General features: G+C 46.8%; 1 protein-coding gene across 14 annotated transcripts in view; it reads right to left on the reverse strand.

The window, feature by feature from the left end:
- Positions 1 to 1,391: 1,391 nt before the first annotated feature.
- The window catches only part of LEMD1 (LEM domain containing 1), a 338,092-nt gene continuing 314,540 nt past the window's right edge, over positions 1,392 to 24,943 (reverse strand). For 13 of the 14 annotated variants that reach the window (XM_063955129.1, XM_063955131.1, XM_063955130.1 and 10 more), the window contains one exon: positions 1,392 to 2,692. In XM_063955129.1, the coding sequence (XP_063811199.1) occupies positions 2,425 to 2,692 (268 nt within the window). In that variant the 3' untranslated portion in view covers positions 1,392 to 2,424. The remainder of the gene's footprint in view (positions 2,693 to 24,943) is intronic. The other variant, XM_063955124.1, reaches the window with a different exon arrangement.

The following is a 24,943-nucleotide window of genomic DNA, read 5'->3' on the forward strand; positions in this document are numbered from 1 at the left end:
TCGTTTTTGTTTTCTTCTATACTATTCTCTATAAAATTCCCATAAAATAGGGTATTTCAAATGATTACACAAACACTCCTCTCTCTTAAATCCTCAAATTAGCTTTGATACCAACAAATAACAAAAATGTTGGTTGCAAGGTTCTAGACCAAGCGGTGCAAGGGTGGAAAAAAACAACAACCCTTTTCTTGGCTATCGAGAAATATTAGAGCCATAGCTCTGCGTCCCATTGGATGGCCTTTCCCAGGACCGGCCACAAATGAGCTATGTTCATTTAAAAGTCCATCCAACCTTCCTACCTCCCATTCTCCTCTATCTTCACCCATTTCTGCTTGGCACCGGCAACTCCTAGTGCCCAGCTGACATTGATGAAGTGACTACAAGCAGTAGAAACAGGGCTAATTACCATTGCTTTGTTACTGATCAGCAAGGTTATTAAAAGGTGCTGTGACTTAAACCAGAGTAAGTACCATATTTAAATATGTATGTATAACCACACTAGTACACAATCCATCCCTCCCCTTTAAAAAAAATTTTTTTTAAATATATTTTTTAAATTTTTTTGTAAAGATATATATTTAGTATAGCATTACACATTTTTGATCTATTTGTATTTTAACTGTACCAAATAAATTTGTATATTTTATTTTATCATATACATGGACTGATACATATTTTTAATACACCGGTGGTCGCCAGAACCCTTATACCATTTGCTTATAAACCATTACTACAGTAAGTTACCACTACTGCATACTTAAGGGACGGCAGACGCCCAAAATCTTTGGGAGTGTGTTTTAGTTGGGTGTATTTACAACATCTGTGGCGCTTGCACATCCTCTATTTTTATGTATGTATAACTGTAAATTTTTTACTTCTACAGGATTCCACAGGTGTGATTGTATTTCCACAGGGAGGGGAAGGGCAATGTGCGGCTATAGCAATGGGCAGGGCAAGGTGTTGGTATATAGGATTGCCACACACCCTGTTAATTGCTGCATTGCGGCAGAATATACACTTAAATTACCATAGGAACTTTTAGCAATGCTGCACGGTGCAGCATAACTGCAGTTTCCTCTTTTGCACTTCAAACAGTGCAATCAATGTAACCCTTGAATTTAATTTTTTTTATATATATGTATATGTGTGTGTATGTTTGTGCACACCTGGTATAGATCAAAACACATCTCCAGTTCTAAAATTTTATGGAAACGCTGAAGCATATTTAATAAACTGTCTTTGAGGTGTAGATTGCACTATAGCCTGGTTTCTCTCCTAATTCATAAGGTTTTGGAATGCTGCTGTAACATCCAGAATACTCACCTCATCTTACAAACTTGGCAGGTCGGAATATTCCTGATCTCATAAAATGAAGACTCAGAAAAAGGGTGGAAAATAAACACATACTTTATTTAAACACTGAATAAAATAACTTAACACTTACAAAACAAACCTAAACTGTTAAATGAGACAGATAAATGGTCCAACAAAGCCAGTCACCAAAAACAGTGTATAACAGTACATATTTCCAAAAATTGTAGAAACAAAAATGGTACTGGACTTAACAGATAGATTTGTTAATGCAGCCCCTGAAGAACATCATGTGGCAGATATACCATCAGCCAGCTACAGTAGATTTGGATTAAGGGATTAAGGCTTTCAGCAATAATTGCTTTTTTTGTTGAAGTTTTCAATCTCCGTGACCAAATGAGATCACCAGATTTGTACACACACAATCTAAAGAAAACAGGACATAAGAGTGGGAGGGTGGAAGTCCCACTACTAAATCCAGTAAGCATACATGTTAGGGACAAGGACCATTTAAACACTTCCATAAACGTTTTAAGTAGGCCAACTTTAAAACAAAACTATTAGTGATTTCTCTCTTTAAATGTGTACTCAAGAGGAACAGATTTATATGGACTTTGGACAACTGGTAATATATATGAGAAGAGTTATGCAAAAGTAACAGTGCTTAATAATAGGTAGCTAGACCGCTAAGCATGTCTAGCTTAAGAGAGGTAGGCCGTACTCACCATCTTGTAACACTCCCTAGAATTCTCTTATAATATTTTAAGGGCGATTGCCGAGGTTTGGGAACCCACTTACCATTATTGTGCAATTTAAGGAGAACCACATTCTTAATAGCAGCATCTATGGCCAACTTAAAGCAAAGAAAATAACTAAAATACACTTTGTAGTGATGATTAAGTAGGTTCAACTATTAGTGTTCTGCAAATGAGAACAGTGTATTGTAGCAACTTCAATACTCATAATCATGAAGAACCACTCACCGTACCCATTATACATGAAAATTACATTACAAGGAACATGCATTGCACATTAGGGTGATTTATAAAAGATGCTCCATTTGTTCAGACAGAAAGGGGCTTATAAAGATATTACATTATTGTATGTTCTCCACTAAGGTTGCTGAAATTCAGCATCTCCTTCTGTTAGGGGTTTGAAGGGATTCTCTGGGCTGTTCTCCATACTAAGAATGACCAGGGCAATGAAAACTACAAAAATAAAGATGGCAATCTTAACAGGCACAGGGATCAAGCGCTGCGCTTTTGTTTCAGTCACCATGTCCTTGGTCTGCTCCTGCATCCTGGCTCTGGTAACAATATCATCATATCGGAACTGAATGGGACGACCAGCTGCGCCCTTTATTGGTTTCCTGCGGGTTGCACTGCAGATACATAAAAATAAGACAATGTTAAATGTATATCAAAACCAGAAAATATATATTACCAATTCTTGAAAAGCAAATGCTTTGTTATATGTGCACTTAAACCTGACCGTTCGCTGTCCATATTACAAAGGAATGTTAACAAGGCACCACACGCACTAAAGCCATTTCTACAATTTTTATTCACATTCAACATGAATGGAAGCACGAGGCATACTAACACATGGGTAAGTCTATGTGCAGTTACCACACCCCACTCCCAGAAGCACTATTTTAAGAAAGACATAGCACAGTATCTGACAGTGCCAGAGAATTTTCCAACACCTACTCCATCTTTCCAAAGACATCACAAGATAGATTCTGCTAACAGCATATTACATAGTAATATGGTGATCTAGGCGCAAGGAGTTAGTTGGGGGACCCCTCTTGCCCGAGGGGCACTGCATGCTCCGCATACATTATAGATATGCCACCATGTAAAAAGGAAACCAAAGGGGTCACTGGTTCAGGACACAAAACACACTCAGTTTGCATAAAGTATGTTGCTACGGAAATGGATGACGTAATAAATATAGCTTCTTGGTATTCTTGATCTTCAGTTGACTTAAAAATCTACATGGACGGGTCGGGTACAGGATTCCAGCACCGAGAATGCCGGCATATGCCAGCATCCCGACCGCCAAGTTCCTGACAGTTGTAGGGTAAGTATTCTTACCTTGACCCCCCACCAAGCAGCCTAAACCTAACCGTCCCTTACTGCCGCCTAACCCTAGCCTACCCGTCATCCTGAGCGCCAGGGTGGCAACTACATCCCATATGGACATTAAGTATTTTGGATTATTAGAAACCCATTTCCTTAATGACTTATGACCATAAAGAATATAGGGGCAGACAGAATAATGGCAGGGTAGAACGTAATTATTCATTAATATTTGTAGACTGACAAGTAATTTGTTTATCAATATCACTGCTCTACAGTAGAAACATGCAGACTGTGGTAGGTAATCAATAGTCTTAATGGAATATTCTTCTCCACCATAAAGCGCATGGTTCTGGATAACCTTTATTAAGTTTAATTCGAAAAGCCTTCAGGGGAGACATGAGCTTCATCTTTTCTGAATTAGGCCTATGACCTGTTGCCCAGAATATTTGTATATCGCTATGAATAAAAAAATAAATAAAAAATTAGTGCCAAAAAAGGCTGTTTTAGTCCTATTTGATTGAAAATAGGATTTTGGTACCTACCGGTAAATCCTTATCTCGTAGTCCGTAGAGGATGCTGGGGTCCACATTAGTACCATGGGGTATAGACGGGTCCACCAGGAGCCATTGGCACTTTAAGAGTTTGAACTGGCTCCTCCCTCTATGCCCCTCCTACCAGACTCAGTCTAGAAACTGTGCCCGAGGAGACTACATACTTCGAGAGAAGGATTATACACAGATAGTGGTGAGATTCATACCAGCTCACACAAACAAGGCACGTCAAGCCAACGTAGCTTGAACATTCAGCAACAGCTGAAACATTACTTACCAAGTAACAACGCAGTACTCAACTAAACGAAGTGGTACTGAACCAAATAACATTTGCAGGAAAACGAAGCGCTGGGCAGGCGCCCAGCATCCTCTACGGACTACGAGAAAAGGATTTACCGGTAGGTACCAAAATCCTATTTTCTCTTACGTCCTAGAGGATGCTGGGGTCCACATTAGTACCATGGGGATGTGCCAAAGCTCCCAGAACGGGAGGGAGAGCGCGGAGGTTCCTGCAGAACGGATTGACTGAACGTTAGATCATCAGAGGCCAAAGTATCGAACTTGTAAAACTCTCCAGCCGCCCAGGAAGACCCCACCTTACGAGTAGAGTGGGCCTTAACAGATTTTGGACACTGCAGTCCTGCCGTAGAATAAGCATGCTGGATAGAGAACCTGATCCAGCGAGAGATCGTCTGCTTAGAAGCAGGACACCCAATTTTCTTGGGATCATGTAGGACAAACAGAGTCCGACTTTCTGTGACGAGAAGTTCTCTTCACATATATTTTCAGAGCCCTTACGACATCCAAGGACCTTGATGTAATTGAGGAGTCAGTAGCCACTGGCACCACAGTAGGTTGGTTGATATGAAATGCAGACACAACCTTCGGAAGAAACTGTTGACGTGTCCAGAGCTCAGCTCTATCTTCGTAGAAGATCAAGTAAGAGCTTTTACAGGATAAAGCCCCCAGCTCGGACACACGTCTAGCAGAAGCTAAGGCCAACAACGTGACCACCTTCCATGTAAGAAACTTGACCCCTACCTCCTGTAGAGGCTCAAACCAATCCGACTGGAGGAACTGCAACACCACGTTAAGGTCCCAGGGCGCCGTAGGCGGTACAAAGGGAGGTTGGATATGCAGAACTCCCTTCAAAAAGGTCTGAACCTCAGGGAGGGCAGCCAATTGTTTCTGAAAGAAAATGGACAGGGCCGAAATCTGTACCTTTACAGAACCCAACCTCAGGCCCATATCCACTCCTGCTTGCAGGAATAGGAGGAAACGTCGCAGTTGAAACTCCACCGTAGGAAACTTCTTGGATTCACACCAAGAGACATTTCCTCCAAATAAGATAGTAATGTTTAGATGTTACCCCTTTTCTAGCCTGTATGAGGGTAGGAATAACCTTCTTCGGAATACCCTTCCAAGCAAGTATCAGGCGCTCAACTTCCATGCCGTCAAACGTAGCCGCGGTAAGTCTTGATAGGCGAATGGCCCCTGCTGTAGCAGGTCCTCCCGAAGAGGAAGTGGCCTCGGCTCTTCTTGCAGTAGATTCAGAAGGTCCACGTACCAAGCCCTTCTTGGACAGTCTGGGGCAATGAGGATCGCTTGAACCCTTGTTCTCCTTATGAGCTTTAGGATTCTTGGGATGAGTGGGAGTGGTGGAAACATGTACACTGACTGGAACACCCACGGAGACACCAGGGCATCCACTGCCACTGCCTGTGGGTCCCTCGACCTGGAACAATAACGCAGAAGCTTCTTGTTGAGACGAGAGGCCATAATGTCTATTTGGGGCAAACCCCAAAGATCTGTTATTTCCATGAACACCTCTGGGTGGAGACCCCACTCCCCTGGATGGAGATCGTGTTTGCTGAGGAAGTCTGCTTCCCAGTTGTCTACTCCCGGAATGAAGATGGCTGACAGCGCCGTGTGCTTTTCTGTCCAGAGGAGTATTCTTGTCACCTCTGACATTGCCGCTCTGCTCTTCGTTCCGCCTTGTCGGTTTATGTAAGCCACTGTTACGTTGTCCGACTACACTTGAATGGCCCGATTTCTCAGAAGAGGGGCCGCCTGAAGAAGACCGTTGTAGATGGCTCTTAGTTCCAGGATGTTGATGGGCAGGCCGGCTTCCAGGCTTGACCACCTTCCTTGGAAGGTTACTCCTTGAGTGACTGCTCCCCAGCCCCGGAGGCTCGCATCCGTGGTAAGAAGGACCCAGTCCTGAATCCCGAACCTGCGGCCCTCCAGAAGGTGAGGCAACTGGAGCCACCAGAGGAGTGAAATCCTTGCCCTTGGCGACAGACAAATTCTCTGGTGCATGTGGAGGTGAGATCCCGACCACTTGCCCAGGAAATCCAGTTGGAAGGTCCGAGCGTGGAATCTCCCGTACTGGAGAGCCTCGTAAGAGGCCACCATCTTTCCCAATAGGCGAATGCATTGATGAACCGACACCCGGGGTGGCTTCAGGACATCCCGGACCAAAGCTTGTATCACCAATGCCTTTTCCTCTGTAAGAAACACCCGCTGCACTTCTGTATCCAGGATCATTCCCAGAAATGACAACCTCTGGGTCGGTTCCAAATGTGACTTTGGAAGGTTCAGAATCCAACCGTGACTCTGGAGCAGTCGTGTTGTGAGAACAATGGACTGCAGTAGCTTCTCCTTGGACGATGCCTTTATCAGCAGATCGTCCAGATATGGAATGATGTTCACCCCTTGCTTGCGGAGGAGAATCAGTTCCACCATCACCTTGGTCAACACCCTCGGTGCTGTGGAGAGGCCGAATGGCAGGGCCTGGAACTGGAAATGACAGTCCAGCAATGCGAAGCGGAGATAAGTCTGATGTGGCAGCCAGATCGGAATGTGGAGGTACGCATCCTTGATATCCAGTGATACCACGAATTCCTCCTCTTCCAGACCTGATATCACCGCCCTGAGAGACTCCATCTTGAACTTCCTTAGAAAGGGGTTCAATGATTTTAGGTTCAGAATGGGCCTGACAACCATCTGGTTTCGGTACCACGAAAAGGTTCGAATAGTAACCTTTGGTCAGCATGTGAGATGGCACTGGCACAATGACCTGTGCCTCCATAAGCTTTTGGACAGCGTCTTGTAGTACCGTGCTGTCCTCCAACAGACTTGGTAAGCCTGATTTGAAAAAGCGATGAAGAGGAAGACTTTGAAATTCCAGCCTGTATCCCTGAGACACAATATCTATCACCCAGGGATCCAGGCCGGACGATACCCAGACATGACTAAAGTGTCTGAGTCTCGCTCCTACTGGCCCCACCACCGGGGCGTACAGTGCACCGTCATGCGGAGGACTTTGCGTACCCGAAGTAGGCTTTTGTTCCTGGGAACCTGCAGCGGCAGGTTTCTTGGACTTAACCCGACCTCCCCTAAAGAAGGTATTGGATGTTCTGGCCTTTCTGGGATTGTTAGGCCGAAAGTACTGAGGTGCAGATGAAGAGAAAGATTTCTTCGGAGCAGGTGCTTCTGAGGGAAGAAACGGAGGACTTACCCGCTGTAGCGGTGGATATCCACGCGTCTAGAGCTTCCCCAAAGAGAGCCTGACCTGTATAGGGTAGGGACTCCACACTCCTTCTGGATTCTGCGTCGGCCGACCACTGGCGCAGCCACAGTCCCCGACAAGCTGAAACAGACATGAAAGAAATTCCCGCAACCATGGAACCCAGATCTTTCATGGATTCTACCATAAAACCTGCAGAATCATGTATGTTGCGTAAAGACAAAGCAACGTCATCCCTGTCCATAGTATCCAAATCCTCAAGTAAGGTAGCCAACCACTTTACTATTGCCTTTACAATCCATGCAGTAGCTATAGTGGGACGTAATATGGCCCCTGAAGCAGTATACATTGATTTAAGCGTGTTATAAACTTTCCTATCAGCTGGCTCCTTTAAGGTGGTAGATCATGGGACAGGTAAAACCACCTTCTTTGAGAGTCTGGACACAGAGGCGTCAACAATCGGCGTGTTTTACCATTTTTTCCTATCCTCCTCAGGGAAAGGAAATGCCACCTGGACCCTTTTAGGGACCTGGAATTTTTTCTCATGGCTTTCCCATGCTTTTTCAAATATATCATTCAATTCCTTTGACACAGGGAAGGTTAGCGAGGCTTTTATTTTCAGTGAAAAAAGCCTCCTCTACCTGCTCAGGTGTGGTATCATTAACACATCCCTGATAGCCTCTATCAACAACTGCACCCCCTTTGCAAGAGATGCGGACCCCCGCAACACATTCCCAATACCATCTGTAGTGTCAGAATCGGTATCAGTGTCGTCTTGTGTGACATGCACAAGCACACGTTTGTGGGGGTATATAGCGGGGCGTCCTGAGGTACCAGGAAACAGGCCATACTGCCATAGAGCTCTGTGATACCTGGGTTGCAAATTCATTACTTGTAACCCTGTCAGAAATCTGGGAAATCCAAGATTTGATAGAGGAAAACTACTCTGGTTCCCTTGCTGGTATCTGTGCTAAACCAGTGCTATCCTGATTACATGGAATGGGATCATCCTGAGAGGATAAATCCTCTGCAGCATATGACACCGTGTCCCTGGACATAGCTAAAGGAGACCACCAAAACCTCCACACACACAGGTGGGGCAGACAGAGCCCCCCCCCCCCCCCCCCCAAGAATGGCAAGAGACACAGATTGGAGCCAACCCACACCACAGCACTTTCAGTAAAGGAAGACCCCTTATCAGCGCGGACTGTGTCCCTTAATAGGAGACGCAATCGTTTTACAGCCTCCCCTCCCTTCTACAACCCCCTGGTACCGTGTACCGATAGCTGGAGTTGCTGTGGAGAGACCTGTTCTTCCATCCAGCGCTGTGCAGGCAGGAAAATGGCGCTGGAACCCTGCTGGGTCCGCTCTGAGAAGCTCCACCCCCTTAATGGCGCTGTCTTCCTGCTCTTCACAGATTATACTGGCCTGAGGAGAAATGTGCTGGCTGAGATCCACGGACCCTGACAGACTTCCTGACCAGTGTGGGGGTAAGCGCTGCCCAGGGCGCCCCTCACAGCGCCGCACATGTGCCTCTGGACCTCCCTCCCCTGTGCCGCCATCTTCACACCGGCCCCTCACTTGCTTGGGGAGTCGTGTTTCACTCACCACTCTTCAGCTCTGTAAGAGGTTGGTGGCATGCTGCTGGGGCGAGCGATCCCGTGGCGGAGAATGATCAGACCCCTCTGGAGCTCAGTGTCCAGTCAGCGGAGTCAGTGGCTCAGACCCCGCAGGGTGGACACTGCTCCCCCCCGTAGTCCCACGCTGCATGCAGGCTGTTGCCAACAGCCTCCTGTAAAAAAATAAACTCTAAACTAACTTTAACTAGAAAAGCTCAATAGAGCTCCCCTAGCTGTGACTGGCTCCTCAGGGTACATTTTCTAAACTGAGTCTGGTAGGAGGGGCATAGAGGGAGGAGCCAGCCCACACTCTCAAACTCTTAAAGTGCCAATGGCTCCTGGTGGACCAGTCTATACCCAGTGGTACTAATGTGGACCCCAGCATCCTCTAGGACGTAAGAGAAAAGAGGCGTATACATTTACCCATAAAGATTGTTGATCCCAAACTGATGCTGAACTAGTTGGACAAAGTGGATTGTGAATGCGAACACACTAATGTTGCAGCAGTGAACAGCGCATCTTTCAAATTTAGCCTAGATTGTACATAGGCGCCTTTAGACTGACCATTGAAAATGCATTTCAGAATATCACACCATACTCAATTTAAACATATACATACAAGACTGATCAGATTACTTGCAACATGACAGACAAGAATGAACAATGCTAGCAAGAGCTAATAATATTTTGTGAGATTCTGGCATTCTGAATGCTGACACAGGAATACCGACACTGCTTGTAATGCCAACGTCCAGACATTGATCGAAATGCCGGTGCTGGGATACCGAATGCCGGAATCCCGATCGGGCTGTGCCTGGGCTCCTGCTCTGTAAGCCGCAAGGGATGGGGGGTGTTAGGTTTAGGCTGGGGGGTAGAGGGGAGTAGGGCTTTATTTTTTTTTAAACAAAAATATTGGAAAATAGCTAATTCGATACTTGCATTGACCTTAAGAGACCTTTTAGCTAGTGTGATATCTGCACGTTTTTGTAGTTGGTAAATTGGCATAAAACAATAACCCGATTTTTGTAACAATAACTATGTACAAGTATTGCAGACAATCCGCACTTGGGATGGGCGCCCAGCATCCACTACGGACTACGAGAAATAGAATTATCGGTAAGTAAATTCTTATTTTCTCTGGCGTCCTAGTGGATGCTGGGAACTCCGTAAGGACCATGGGCATTATACCAAAGCTCCCAAACGGGCGGGAGAGTGCGGATGACTCTGCAGCACCGAATGAGAGAACTCCAGGTCCTCCTCAGCCAGGGTATCAAATTTGTAGAATTTAGCAAACGTGTTTGCCCCTGACCAAGTAGCTGCTCGGCAAAGTTGTAAAGCCGAGACCCCTCGGGCAGCCGTCCAAGATGAGCCCACCTTCCTTGTGGAATGGGCTTTTACAGATTTTGGCTGTGGCAGGCCTGCCACAGAATGTGCAAGCTGAATTGTACTACAAATCCAACGAGCAATCGTCTGCTTAGAAGCAGGAGCACCCAGCTTGTTGGGTGCATACAGGATAAACAGCGAGTCAGATTTTCTGACTCCAGCCGTCCTGGAAACATATATTTTTAGGGCCCTGACTACGTCCAGCAACTTGGAGTCCTCCAAGTCCCTAGTAGCCGCAGGTACCACAATAGGCTGGTTCAAGTGAAACGCTGAAACCACCTTAGGGAGAAATTGAGGACGAGTCCTCAATTCTGCCCTGTCCGTATGAAAAATTAGGTAAGGGCTTTTATAGGATAAAGCCGCCAATTCTGAGACACGCCTGGCTGAAGCCAGGGCCAACAGCATTACCACTTTCCATGTGAGATATTTTAAGTCCACAGTGGTGAGTGGTTCAAACCAATGTGATTTTAGGAACCCCAAAACTACATTGAGATCCCAAGGTGCCACTGGAGGCACAAAAGGAGGCTGTATATGCAGTACCCCCCTTGACAAACGTCTGAACTTCAGGAACTGAAGCCAGTTCTTTCTGGAAGAAAATCGACAGGGCCGAAATTTGAACCTTAATGGACCCTAATTTTAGGCCCATAGACAGTCCTGTTTGCAGGAAATGCAGGAAACGACCCAGTTGAAATTCCTCTGTAGGGGCCTTCCTGGCCTCGCACCACGCAACATATTTACGCCAAATACGGTGATAATGCTGTACGGTTACATCCTTCCTGGCTTTGATCAGGGTAGGGATGACTTCATCCGGAATGCCTTTTTCCTTCAGGATCCGGCGTTCAACCGCCATGCCGTCAAACGCAGCCGCGGTAAGTCTTGGAACAGACAGGGTCCCTGCTGGAGCAGGTCCCTTCTTAGAGGTAGAGGCCACGGGTCCTCTGTGAGCATCTCTTGAAGTTCCGGGTACCAAGTCCTTCTTGGCCAATCCGGAGCCACGAGTATAGTCCTTACTCCTCTCCTTCTTATGATTCTCAGTACCTTGGGTATGAGAGGCAGAGGAGGGAACACATACACTGACTGGTACACCCACGGTGTTACCAGAGCGTCCACAGCTATTGCCTGAGGGTCCCTTGACCTAGCGCAATACCTGTCTAGTTTTTTGTTGAGGCGGGACGCCATCATGTCCACCTTTGGTTTTTCCCAACGGTTCACAATCATGTGGAAGACTTCTGGGTGAAGTCCCCACTCTCCCGGGTGGAGGTCGTGTCTGCTGAGGAAGTCTGCTTCCCAGTTGTCCACTCCCGGAATGAACACTGCTGACAGTGCTATCACATGATTTTCCGCCCAGCGAAGAATCCTTGCAACTTCTGCCATTGCCCTCCTGCTTCTTGTGCCGCCCTGTCTGTTTACGTGGGCGACTGCCGTGATGTTGTCTGACTGGATCAGCACCGGCTGACCTTGAAGCAGAGGTCTTGCTAGGCTTAGAGCATTGTAGATGGCCCTTAGCTCCAGGATATGTGAAGTGATGTCTCCAGGTCTTGACCACAAGCCCTGGAAATTTCTTCCCTGTGTGACTGCTCCCCAGCCTCTCAGGCTGGCATCCGTGGTCACCAGGACCCAGTCCTGAATGCTGAATCTGCGGCCCTCTAGAAGATGAGCACTCTGCAACCACCACAGGAGAGACATCCGCTGATGCATCTGAAGATGCGACCCGGACCATTTGTCTAGCAGATCCCACTGGAAGGTTCTTGCGTGGAATCTGCCGAATGGGATTGCTTCGTAAGAAGCCACCATCTTTCCCAGGACCCTTGTGCATTGATGCACTGACACTTGGCCTGGTTTTAGGAGATTTCTGACTAGTTCGGATAACTCCCTGGCTTTCTCCTCCGGGAGAAACACCTTTTTCTGGACTGTGTCCAGGATCATCCCTAGGAATAGAAGTCGTGTCGTCGGGATCAGCTGCGATTTTGGAATATTGAGAATCCAACCGTGCTGGCGCAGCACTATCTGAGATAGTGCTACTCAGACTTCCAACTGTTCCCTGGATCTTGCCCTTATCAGGAGATCGTCCAAGTAAGGGATAACTAAAACTCCCTTCGAAGGAGTATCATCATTTCGGCCATTACCTTGGTAAAGACCCGGGGTGCCGTGGACAATCCAAACGGCAGCGTCTGAAACTGATAGTGACAGTTCTGTACCACAAACCTGAGGTACCCTTGGTGAGAAGGGTAAATTGGGACATGTAGGTAAGCATCTTTGATGTCCAGAGACACCATATAGTCCCCTTCTTCCAGGTTTGCAAACACTGCTCTGAGTGACTCCATCTTGAATTTGAACCTTTGTATGTAAGTGTTCAAGGATTTTAGGTTTAAAATTGGTCTCACCGAGCCGTCCGGCTTCGGTACCGCAAATAGTGTGGAATAGTACCCCTTTCCCTGTTGTAGGAGGGGTACCTTGATTATCACCTGCTGGGAATATAGCTTGTGAATGGCTTCCAATACTGCCTCCCTGTCTGAGGGAGACGTCGGTAAAGCAGACTTTAGAAAACGGCGAGGGAGAGACGTCTCGAATTCCAATTTGTACCCCTGAGATACCACCTGAAGGATCCAGGGGTCCACTTGCGAGTGGGCCCACTGCGCACTAAACTTCTGGAGACGGGCCCCCACCGTGCCTGAGTCTGCTTGTAAAGCCCCAGCGTCATGCTGAGGATTTTGCGGAGGCGGGAGAGGGCTTTTGTTCCTGGGAACTGGCTGTTTGTTGCAGCCTTTTTCCTCTCCCTCTGCCACGGGGCAGAAATGAGGCGCCTTTTGCCCGCTTGCCCTTATGGGGCCGAAAGGACTGCGCCTGATAATACGGCGTCTTCTTAGGTTGAGAAGCTACCTGGGGTAAAAATGTGGATTTTCCAGCAGTTGCCGTGGCCACCAGGTCTGATAGACCTACCCCAAATAACTCCTCCCCCTTATAAGGCAATACTTCCATGTGCCTTTTAGAATCCGCATCACCTGACCACTGCCGCGTCCATAAACCTCTTCTTGCAGAAATGGACAGCGCGCTAACTCTTGATGCCAGTCGGCAAATATCCCTCTGTGCATCACGCATATATAGAAATGCATCCTTCAAATGCTCTATAGTCAGTAATATACTGTCCCTATCTAGGGTATCAATATTTTCAGTCAGGGAATCCGACCACGCCAGGCCCGCACTGCACATCCAGGCTGAGGCGATTGCTGGTCGCAGTATAACACCCGTGTGAGTGTATATACATTTTAGGATATTCTCCAGCTTTCTATCGGCAGGTTCCTTTAGGGCGGCCGTATCAGGAGAGGGTAGTGCTACCTGTTTAGACAAGCGTGTGAGCGCTTTATCCACCCTAGGGGGTGTTTCCCAACGTGCCCTATCCTCTGGCGGGAAAGGGTACGATGCCAATAACCTTTTAGGAATTATCAGTTTTTTATCGGGGGAAACCCACGCCTCATCACACACTTCATTTAATTCCTCGGATACAGGAAAAACTACAGGCAGTTTTTTCTCACCAAACATAATACCCTTTTTAGTGGTACTTGTATTATCAGAGATATGCAATACATTTTTCATTGCTTCTCAGTATCCGTGTCTGTCTCTGCCATTTGAGGTAACGGGCGTTTTAAAGCCCCTGATGGCGTTTGAGACCCCTGGACAGGCACAAGCTGAGTAGCCGGCTGTCTCATGTCGTCAACTGTCTGTCGTAAAGAGCTGACACTGTCACGTAATTCCTTCCATAAGCTCATCCACTCAGGTGTCGACTCCCTAGGGGGTGACAACTCTATAATAGGCAATTGCTCCGCCTCCATCTCATTTTCCTCCTCAAACATGTCGACACAATCGTACCGACACACCGCACACACACAGGGAATGCTCTGATAGAGGACAGGACCCCACTAGCCCTTTGGGGAGACAGAGGGAGAGTATGCCAGCACACACCAGAGCGCTATATATAGACAGGAATACCACCATAAAATGTGCTTTTCCCTTTATAGCTGCTGATAGTATTAAAACTGCGCCAAATTAGTGCCCCCCTCTCTTTTTTACCCTTTTCTGTAGTGCAGGACTGCAGGGGAGAGTCAGGGAGACGTCCTTCCAGCGGAGCTGTGATGGAAAATGGCGCCCGTGTGCCGAGGAGATAGGCTCCTCCCCCTTCTCGGCGGCCTTTTCTCCCGCTTTTTGGTGAGTTCTGGCAGGGGTTAAAATACATCCATATAGCCCTGGGGGTTATATGTGGTGTATTTATGCCAGCCAAGGTGTTTACATTGCTGCTCAGGGCGCCCCCCCATAGCGCCCTGCACCCTCAGTGACCGAAGTGTGCCTGAGTAACAATGGCGCACAGCTGCAGTGCTGTGCGCTACCTTGTTGAAGACTGATGTCTTCTGCCGCCGATTTTTCCGGACCTCTTCTTGCTTCTGGCTCTGTAAGGGGGCCGGCGGCGCGGCTCTGGGACCGAGCTCCGAGGCTGGGCCTGTGTTCGGTCCCTCTGGAGCTAATGGTGTCCAGTAGCCTAAGAAGCCCAAGCTGGCTGCAAGCAGGCAGGTTCGCTTCTTCTCCCCTTAGTCCCTCGATGCAGTGAGCCTGTTGCCAGCAGGTCTCACTGAAAATAGAAAAAACCTAAAACTAAACTTTCACTAAGAAGCTCAGGAGAGCCCCTAGTGTGCACCCTTCTCGGCCGGGCACAAAAATCTAACTGAGGCTTGGAGGAGGGTCATAGGGGGAGGAGCCAGTGCACACCAGGTAGTCCTAAAGCTTTACTTTTGTGCCCAGTCTCCTGCGGAGCCGCTATTCCCGATGGTCCATACGGAGTTCCCAGCATCCACTAGGACGTCAGAGAAATAAAATATATTAAAATTAAGTAAATCATGTTTATAAGTCATACTTAGGTTTATTTATGTGGTGAGGAACAAGATTAATTTCTGTTGTCAACATATTTTATGACTGGCAGACACCAGCACTTGTTTTGCCTTTTACATTGACCATAAATAATTTATTTATTAAGTTTCTTGAATAGCGCAGCAAATTCCGTTGCGCTTTACAACTGGACACAATTAGAAGACAAAACTGGGTAAACACAAACAGTCAGAGGGAGGAGGGCCCTGCTAGCAAGCTTACAATCTATGGGGAAATAGGCACCAGATTGTAAAGCTTCTTTGTGGGCTGCATGATATCACATCACAGCAGTGATGAACCAGGTTCAGGGGAAAGGAGAGTGAAGAAAGAAAATGTGGGGGATGTGTGGACAGTACTGTGAGGATATAATTGGATAGGAGAGCTATGAAGGTAATGTGAGCGGTTCTGGAATATGATAAGCTTGTCTGAATAGGTGAGTTTTCAGGGAACGCTTGAAGGTATGAAGACTAGAGGAGAGTCTTATTGTACGTGGTAGTGCATTCCACAGAGTGGGTGCAGCCCGAAGAAAGTCCTGTAATCGTGCATGGGAGCAAGTAATGAGTGTGGATGAGAGACGTAGATCTTGTGAAGGGCGAAGGGGACGGGTTGGGTGATATTTTGAGATAAGTGAAGAGATGTATGTTGGTGTAGTATGGTTAATAGCCTTGTGTGTAAGTAACAGTATTTTATATTGAATACGGTAGAATACAGGTAGCCAATGGAGGGACTGAAAGTGGGTCTGCAGACGAACGTCTAACCAGGAATATTAGCCTCACTGCTGCATTCAGAATGGATTGTAATGGTGAGAGTCTCTTCTTATTAAGACCAGTAAGAAGACTATTGCAATAATCAATGCGGGAGATAATGAGAGCATGGATTAGGATTTTAGCAGTGTCTTTTGTAAGATATGATCGGATTTTGGATATGTTTCTTAGATGCATGTAACATGATTTTGAGACCGACTGAATGTGGGGAGCAAAGGACAATTCTGAGTCAAGTATGACACCTAGGCAGCGAGCTTGTCGTGTAGGGTTGATTGTAGAGTTCTCAACAGTGATAGAAATATCAGGTTGGTAACTGCTATTGGCCTGTGGAAATATAATTAACTCTGTTTTGGAAATATTAAGTTTGAGATGGCGAGATGACATCCAAGATGAAATGGCAGAGGCATTCAGTGACTCGGCCCAAAATAGATCGAGACAAATCAGGGGAGGATAGGTAGATTTGAGTGTCATCTGCGTACAGATGACACTGAAATCCAAAAGAGCTCATTAGTTTCCCAAGAGATGAGGTATAGATTGAGAAAAGCAGAGGACCTAAGACTGAGCCCTGCGGTACTCCAACTGAAAGAGGTAGGGAAGAGGAGGTGGATTTAGAAAAAAGGACACTGAAGGAGCGATTAGATAGGTAGGATAGGAACCAAGAGAGGTCCGTGTCCTGAAGACCTAGGGAGTGCAGTGTTTGTATGAGAAGAGAGTGGTCAACAGTGTCAAAAGCAGCAGAGAGATCTAGAATAAGTAGTGAGTAATGGCCTTTAGACTTCGCAGGTGACCAGATCATTCACTACTTTAGTCAGTGCTGTCTCTGTGGAGTGTTGGGAGGGAAAGCCTGATTGATGTGGGTCCAATAAGTTATACGAGTTAAGAAAGTGTGTGAGGCGAGTGTAGGCAAGTTTCTCAAGTAGCTTGGAGAGACATGGCAGCTGAGAGATGGGACGGTAGTTTGAGAGAGAGTTAGGGCCAGAATTTTGTTTTTTCAGAATGGGAGTAATCACTGCATGCTTGAACAGTGAAGGAAAGATACCAGTAGAGAGAGATTACAGATGTTAGTTAAGGTTGGGATGAGCACAGGAGACAGAGCTTTACTTATTTATGAGGGTATAGGATCAAGAGGAGAGGTAGTAGAGTAGCAGGATGAGAAGAGTGTTGATACTTCATCTTCATTTGTGGGATCAAATGAGGAGAAAGTGCCAGAGGGTTCAGGTAAAGAACTGAGTAGGTCACTGGTTGAGGAAGAGCATACCATTTCAGCTTGGATCTTCTCAATCTTGTCCTTGAAGTAGGAAGCAAGATCTTGCGCCTTGATAGTGGCTGGCGGGTTGGGTGAAGGAGGGTTGAGAAGTGATTTAAATGTATTAAAAAGTCGTTTGGGGTTAGAGGCTTGAGCAGAGATGAGAGTTTGGAAATATGTTTGTTTGGCAGTGTCCAGAGCATTACAATAAGAGTGGTAGACAGCCTTATATGTGAGGAAGTCACTTGGAATACGAGATTTACACCACTGGCGTTCAACTTTACGAGACAGTTTTTGTAGGTGTCTTGTTACTTCAGAGTGCCACGGTTGACATCTAGGTCTACGTGGAGTGTCATGGGTAACTGAAGCCACTTCGTCAAGGGCTCTCTCTAGAGTCTGGTTCAGGTGTGATACAGCCATCTCAGGAGAAGTGAATGCAGAAATAGGTAAAAGCAGTTGTTGCAGTGAGGTGGAAAGTTCTTGAAGATTAATTGCATTAATATTTCTGCAGGTTTGAGGAGGATTGGAGGAAGTCAGTGGCACAGAGTTTGAAGTAATGGAGGAGAGCATGCAGGTGATAAGGTTGTGATCTGAGAGAGGGAAAGGAGTGTTAGTGAGTTCAGAATCAGAGCATAGTCTGGTGAATACTAGATCAAGGCAGTGGCCCTCCTGATGAGTAGAGGAGTCAGTCCATTGTGAGAGGCCGAGAGAGGAGGTTAGAGAGTAGATTGGAGGCATGAGCAGCAGATTTTGGACTATCAATAGCAATATTGAAATCTCCCATAATAATGGTGGAGATATCAGAGGATAAGAAGTGAGGGAGCCAGGCATAAAAATCATTTAGAAATTGTTTGGGATGCCCAGGTGGGCGATAGATAGCTGCAACACAGAGAAAATGGAGTGTAAATTCTGATAGAATGTACTTCAAATTATGTAAATGTGAGTGATGGAACCTGTTGTAGAACTGTGTATGCAAAAGATTGGGACAGTAATAATCCAACTCCACCTCCTTTACAGTTACCAGGCCTGTGTGTGTGTGTGTGTGTGTGTGTGTGTGTGTGTGTGTGTGTGTGTGTGTGTGTGTGTGTGTGTATGAGAAGTGGAAACCACCGTGTGACAGTGCCGCAGGGAAGCAGTGTCTGGTTGTGTGAGCCATGTTTCTGTAATAGCCAGCAGGTTGAAGTAAAAATTTGTATTAGTTCTCTATCACCAACCCGAAGCACCCCTGGGTGCCACGGCACAGTCTGAGAACCACTGCTCTATGCAAACGAGTATCCACAAGGAGAGTTTATATAGCTCCACGCTGCTCAAAAAAAATAAAGGGAACATTTAAACCACACAATGTAACTCCAAGTCAATCACACTTCTGTGAAATCAAACTGTCCACTTAGGAAGCAACACTGACTGACAATCAATTTCACATGCTGTTGTGCAAATGGAATAGACAACAGGTGGAAATTATAGGCAATTAGCAAGACACCCCCAATAAAGGAGTTGTTCTGCAGGTGGTGACCACAGACCACTTCTCGGCTCCTATGCTTTCTGGCTGATGTTTTGGTCACTTGAAAGCTGGCGGTGCTTTCACTCTAGTGGTAGCATGAGACGGAGTAAACAACCCACACAAGTGGCTCAGGTAGTGCAGCTCATCCAGGATGGCACATCAATGTGAGCTGTGGCAAGAAGGTTTGCTGTGTCTGTCAGCGTAGTGTCCAGAGCATGGAGGAGCTACCAGGAGACAGGTCAGTACATCAGGAGACGTGGAGGAGGCCATAGGAGGGCAACAACCCAGCAGCAGGACCGCTACCTCCGCCTTTGTGCAAGGAGAAACAGGAGGAGCCCTGCAAAATGACCTCCAGCAAGCCACAAATGTGCATGTGTCTACTAAAACGATCAGAAACAGACTCCATGAGGGTGGTATGAGGGCCCGACGTCCACAGGTGGGGGTTGTGCTTACAGCCCAACACCGTGCAGGACGTTTGGCATTTGCCAGAGAACACCAAGATTGGCAAATTCGCCACTGGCGCCCTGTGCTCTTCACAGATGAAAGCAGGTTCTCACTGAGCACATGTGACAGACGAGAGAGTCTGGAGACGCCAAGGAGAACATTCTGCTGCCTGCAACATCCTCCAGCATGACCGGTTTGGCAGTGGGTCAGCAATGGTGTGGGGTGGCATTTCTTTGGGGGGCCACATGGCCCTCCATGTGCTCGCCAGAGGTAGCCTGACTGCCATTAGGTACCGAGATGAGATCCTCAGACCCCTTGTGAGACCATATGCTGGTGCTGTTGGCCCTGGGTTACTCCTAATGCAAGACAATGCTAGACCTCATGTGGCTGGAGTGTGTCAGCAGTTCCTGCAAGACGAAGGCATTGATGCTATGGACTGGCCCGCCCGTTCCCCAGACCTGAATCCAATTGAGCACATCTGGGACATCATGTCTCGCTCCATCCACCAACACCACGTTGCACCACAGACTGTCCAGGAGTTGGCGGATGCTTTAGTCCAGGTCTGGGAGGAGATCCCTCAGGAGACTATCCGCCACCTCATCAGGAGCATGCCCAGGCATTGTAGGGAGGTCATACAGACACGTGGAGGCCACACACACTACTGAGCCTCATTTTGACTTGTTTTAAGGACATTACATCAAAGTTGGATCAGCCTGTAGTGTGCGTTTTTCCACTTTAATTATGAGTGTGACTCCAAATCCAGACCTTCATAGGTTAATAAATTTGATTTCCATTGATAACAAAATCACACAAACTGTCAGCACATTCAACTATGTAAAGAACAAAGTATTTAATAAGAATATTTCATTCATTCAGATCTAGGATATGTTATTTTAGTGTTCCCTTTATTTTTTTGAGCAGTGTACTTGCTTGCTCCTTCAGAAGTGAGTCAACAAACCACAGGAGGTGCTAATTAACGGTAATGCTTCTTGTGCTCATTCATTGTAAACCTCCTGCTCTCTATGCAATCTATATATTTTGGTTTTAGTCTTCAACATTGCCTAAAACATTGAGGAGGGTTGCGGTTGGTGCACACTGCATCTAACTTAAGTTACACATATACTTACAGATGTATCCTCATACACTATTGGAGTCGTACCAAATATCCCTTCTTGGTGCGCCATGTCCTGTGTGACTGCTTGTGCTGAGCGCCTTCTTTAGGTAAATGTGCATCTTAATCGCAATATGATGTAGCAAAACTGCTTCACAAGACTGTATGGATTCATTTGATGTGCGACACTTGTATATCTGTGTGCAACAGAATCTAAATATAAAGAGTGATGATGCAGCAGCCGCAGCTTTTTCAACACCAAGCTCTGCTGTACTTCGTATACAGACTCCGCTGCACACAGATACACAAGTCTCAAATGATTTTACCTTATACATCCTCTACATCAGACAGCTTCTTACAGGTAGCTATTTATGTGGTCAATTCTACCTTCATCAATACTGGGTCAAGTGCTGAGATGCAGTGTTCTGCCTCCCCATACATTCTTGTGAGATTTCCTTTTATTAATATCTTAGTACAAAAGAGAAATTCACCTTCTTGTGGTTCAAGTATGACCTCTGAGGCATTTTCAGCGCCTCCATCAATGGGGAAGTTCAGTTAGGATAGAATATGTCTAATCCCATTCAGGAGTTGATGTTTGGACTCGCAGAATGACCAATGGAGCAGAGCACAAATCTCAGAAATCTTCAGCACCCTAATGGTTTGCTTTACCTAGACTGATGGTGGGTGCCGATGGGATGTAGTCAGGTCGCTAACAAAAATGTTTACATTCAAAGGTGACACCACAATGTCAACAGTTATATCAACATTGTTAAAATGTCATCAGGAAACAGGTTGACAGTCTCAGAATGTCGACAGATGAAAGACCTTGTCGCTAGCCTGTGCGGGGAGGGTAAGGCTAGGAGTTAGGGGATAAATGCTCATCGGGCAGCTGCAGTCCATCAGGTCTGACCTGAAGTGTTGGTCACATTACCGACAAAACACACCGCTGTGTCAACAGGACGAAAATAAGAATTTACTTACCGATAATTCTATTTCTCAGAGTCCGTAGTGGATGCTGGGGTTCCTGAAAGGACCATGGGGAATAGCGGCTCCGCAGGAGACAGGGCACAAAAAGTAAAGCTTTAGGATCAGGTGGTGTGCACTGGCTCCTCCCCCTATGACCCTCCTCCAAGCCTCAGTTAGGATACTGTGCCCGGACGAGCGTACACAATAAGGAAGGATTTATGAATCCCGGGTAAGACTCATACCAGCCACACCAATCACACTGTACAACCTGTGATCTGAACCCAGTTAACAGTATGATAACAGCGGAGCCTCTGAAAGATGGCTCACAACAATAATAACCCGATTTTTGTAACTATGTACAAGTATTGCAGATAATCCGCACTTGGGATGGGCGCCCAGCATCCACTACGGACTCCGAGAAATAGAATTATCGGTAAGTAAATTCTTATTTTCTCTATCGTCCTAGTGGATGCTGGGGTTCCTGAAAGGACCATGGGGATTATACCAAAGCTCCCAAACGGGCGGGAGAGTGCGGATGACTCTGCAGCACCGAATGAGAGAACTCCAGGTCCTCCTTAGCCAGGTTATCAAATTTGTAGGAGTTTACAAACGTGTTTGCCCCTGACTAAATAGCCGCTCGGCAAAGTTGTAAAGCCGAGACCCCTCGGGCAGCCGCCCAAGATGAGCCCACCTTCCTTGTGGAATGGGCATTTACATATTTTGGCTGTGGCAGGCCTGCCACAGAATGTGCAAGCTGAATTGTATTACACATCCAACTAGCAAAAGTCTGCTTAGAAGCAAGAGCACCCAGTTTGTTGGGTGCATACAGGATAACAGCAAGTCAGTTTTCCTGACTCCAGCCGTCCTGGAACCTATATTTTCAGGGCCCTGACCACATCTAGCAACTTGGAGTCCTCCAAGTCCCTAGTAGGCGCAAGACACCACAAAAAGCTGGTTCAGGTGAAACACTGACACCACCTTAGGGAGAGAACTGGGGACGAGTCCGCAGCTCTGCCCTGTCCGAATGGACAAACAGATATGGGCTTTTTTGAGAAAAAAAACACCAATTTTACACTCGCCTGGTCCAGGCCAGGTCCAAGAGCATGTTCACTTTTCATGCGAGATGCTTCAAATCCACAGATTTGACTGGTTTTAAACCAATGTGTTTTGAGGAATCCCAGAACTACGTTGAGATCCCACAGTGCCACTGGAGGCACAAAAGGGGGTTGTATATGCAATACTCCCTTGACAAACTTCTGGACTTCAGGAACTGAAGCCAATTCTTTCTGGAAGAAAAATCGACAGGGCCGAAATTTGAACCTTAATGGACCCCAATTTGAGGCCCATAGACACCCCTGTTTGCAGGAAATGCAGGAATCGACCGAGTTGAAATTTCTTCGTGGGGCCTTCCTGGCCTCACACCACGCAACATATTTTCGCCACATGTGGTGATAATGTTGTGCGGTCACCTCCTTTCTGGCTTTGACCAGGGTAGGAATGACCTCTTCCTGAATGCCTTTTCCCTTAGGATCCGGCGTTCCACCGCCATGCCGTCAAACGCAGCTGCGGTAAGTCTTGGAACAGACATGGTACTTGCTGAAACAAGTCCCTTCTTAGCGGCAGAGGCCATAAGTCCTCTGTGAGCATCTCTTGAAGTTCCGGGTACCAAGTCCTTCTTGGCCAATCCGGAGCCATGAGTATAGTTCTTACTCCTCTACGTCTTATAATTCTCAGTACCTTAGGTATGAAAAGCAGAGGATGGAACACATACACCGACTGGTACACCCACGGTGTTACCAGAACGTCCACAGCTATTGCCTGAGGGTCTCTTAACCTGGCGCAATACCTGTCCCGTTTTTTGTTCAGACGGGACGCGATCATGTCCACCTTTGGTAATTCCCAACGGTTTACAATCATGTGGAAAACTTCCCCATGAAGTTCCCACTCTGCCGGGTGGAGGTCGTGCCTACTGAGGAAGTCTGCTTCCCAGTTTCCATTCCCGGAATGAAACACTGCTGACAGTGCTATCACATGATTTTCCGCCCAGCGAAAAGTCCTTGCAGTTTTTGCCACTGCCCTCCTGCTTCTTGTGCCGCCCTGTCTATTTACGTGGGCGACTGCCGTGATGTTTTATCCCACTGGATCAATACCGGCTGACCTTGAAGCAGAGGTCTTGCTAAGCTTAGAGCATTATAAATTTACCCTTAGCTATATTTATGTGGAGAAAAGTCTCCAGACTTGATCACACTCCCTGGAAATTTTTTCCTTGTGTGACTGCTCCCCAGCCTCTCGGGCTGGCCTCCGTGGTCACCAACATCCAAAACTGAATGCCGAATCTGCGGCCCTCTAGAAGATGAGCACTCTGTAACCACCACAGGAGAGACACCCTTGTCCTTGGATATAGGGTTATCCGCTGATGCATCTGAAGATGCGATCCGGACCATTTGTCCAGCAGATCCCACTGAAAAGTTCTTGCATGAAATCTGCCGACTGGAATTGCTTCGAAGGAAGTCACCATTTTTTTACCATGGCCCTTGTGCAATGATGCACTGATTTTAGGAGGTTCCTGACTAGCTCGGATAACTCCCTGGCTTTCTCTTCCGGGAGAAACACCTTTTTCTGGACTGTGTCCAGAATCATCCCTAGGCACAGCAGACGTGTCGTCGGGATCAGCTGCGATTTTGGAATATTTAGAATCCACCCGTGCTGATTGTAGCAGTATCCGAGATAGTGCTACTCCGACCTCCAACTGTTCCCTGGACTATGCCCTTATCAGGAGATCGTCCAAGTAAGGGATAATTAAGACGCCTTTTCTTCGAAGAAGAACCATCATTTCGGCCATTACCTTGGTAAAGACCCGGGGTGCCGTGGACAATCCAAACGGCAGCGTCTGAAACTGATAGTGACAGTTCTGTACCACGAACCTGAGGTACCCTTAGTGATAAGGGCAAATTTGGGACATGGAGGTAAGCATCCCTGATGTCTCGGGACACCATATAGTCCCCTTCTTCCCGGTTCGTTATCACTGCTCTGAGTGACTCCATCTTGATTTGAACCTTTGTAAGTGTTCAAATTTTTTTAGATTTAGAATAGGTCTCACCTAGCCTTCTGGCTTCAGTACCACAATATAGTGTGGAATAATACCCCTTTTCTTGTTGTAGGAGGGGTAATTTAATTATCACCTGCTGGGAATACAGCTCGTGAATTGTTTCCCATACTGCCTCCTTGTCGGAGGGAGACCTTGGTAAAGCAGACTTCAGGAGCCTGCGCAGGGGAAACGTCTCGACATTCCAATCTGTACCCCTGGGATACTACTTGTAGGATCCAGGGGTCCTGTACGGTCTCAGCGTCCTGCTGAGAGCTTGTCAGAAGCGGTGGAACGCTTCTGTTCCTGGGAATGGGCTGCCTGCTGCAGTCTTCTTCCCTTTCCTCTATCCCTGGGCAGATATGACTCTTATAGGGACGAAAGGACTGAAGCTGAAAAGACGGTGTCTTTTTCTGCAGAGATGTGACTTAGGGT

This window comes from Pseudophryne corroboree, chromosome 2, assembly GCF_028390025.1.
Source record: "Pseudophryne corroboree isolate aPseCor3 chromosome 2, aPseCor3.hap2, whole genome shotgun sequence".
In the NCBI taxonomy this organism is placed as follows: Eukaryota; Metazoa; Chordata; class Amphibia; order Anura; family Myobatrachidae; genus Pseudophryne; species Pseudophryne corroboree.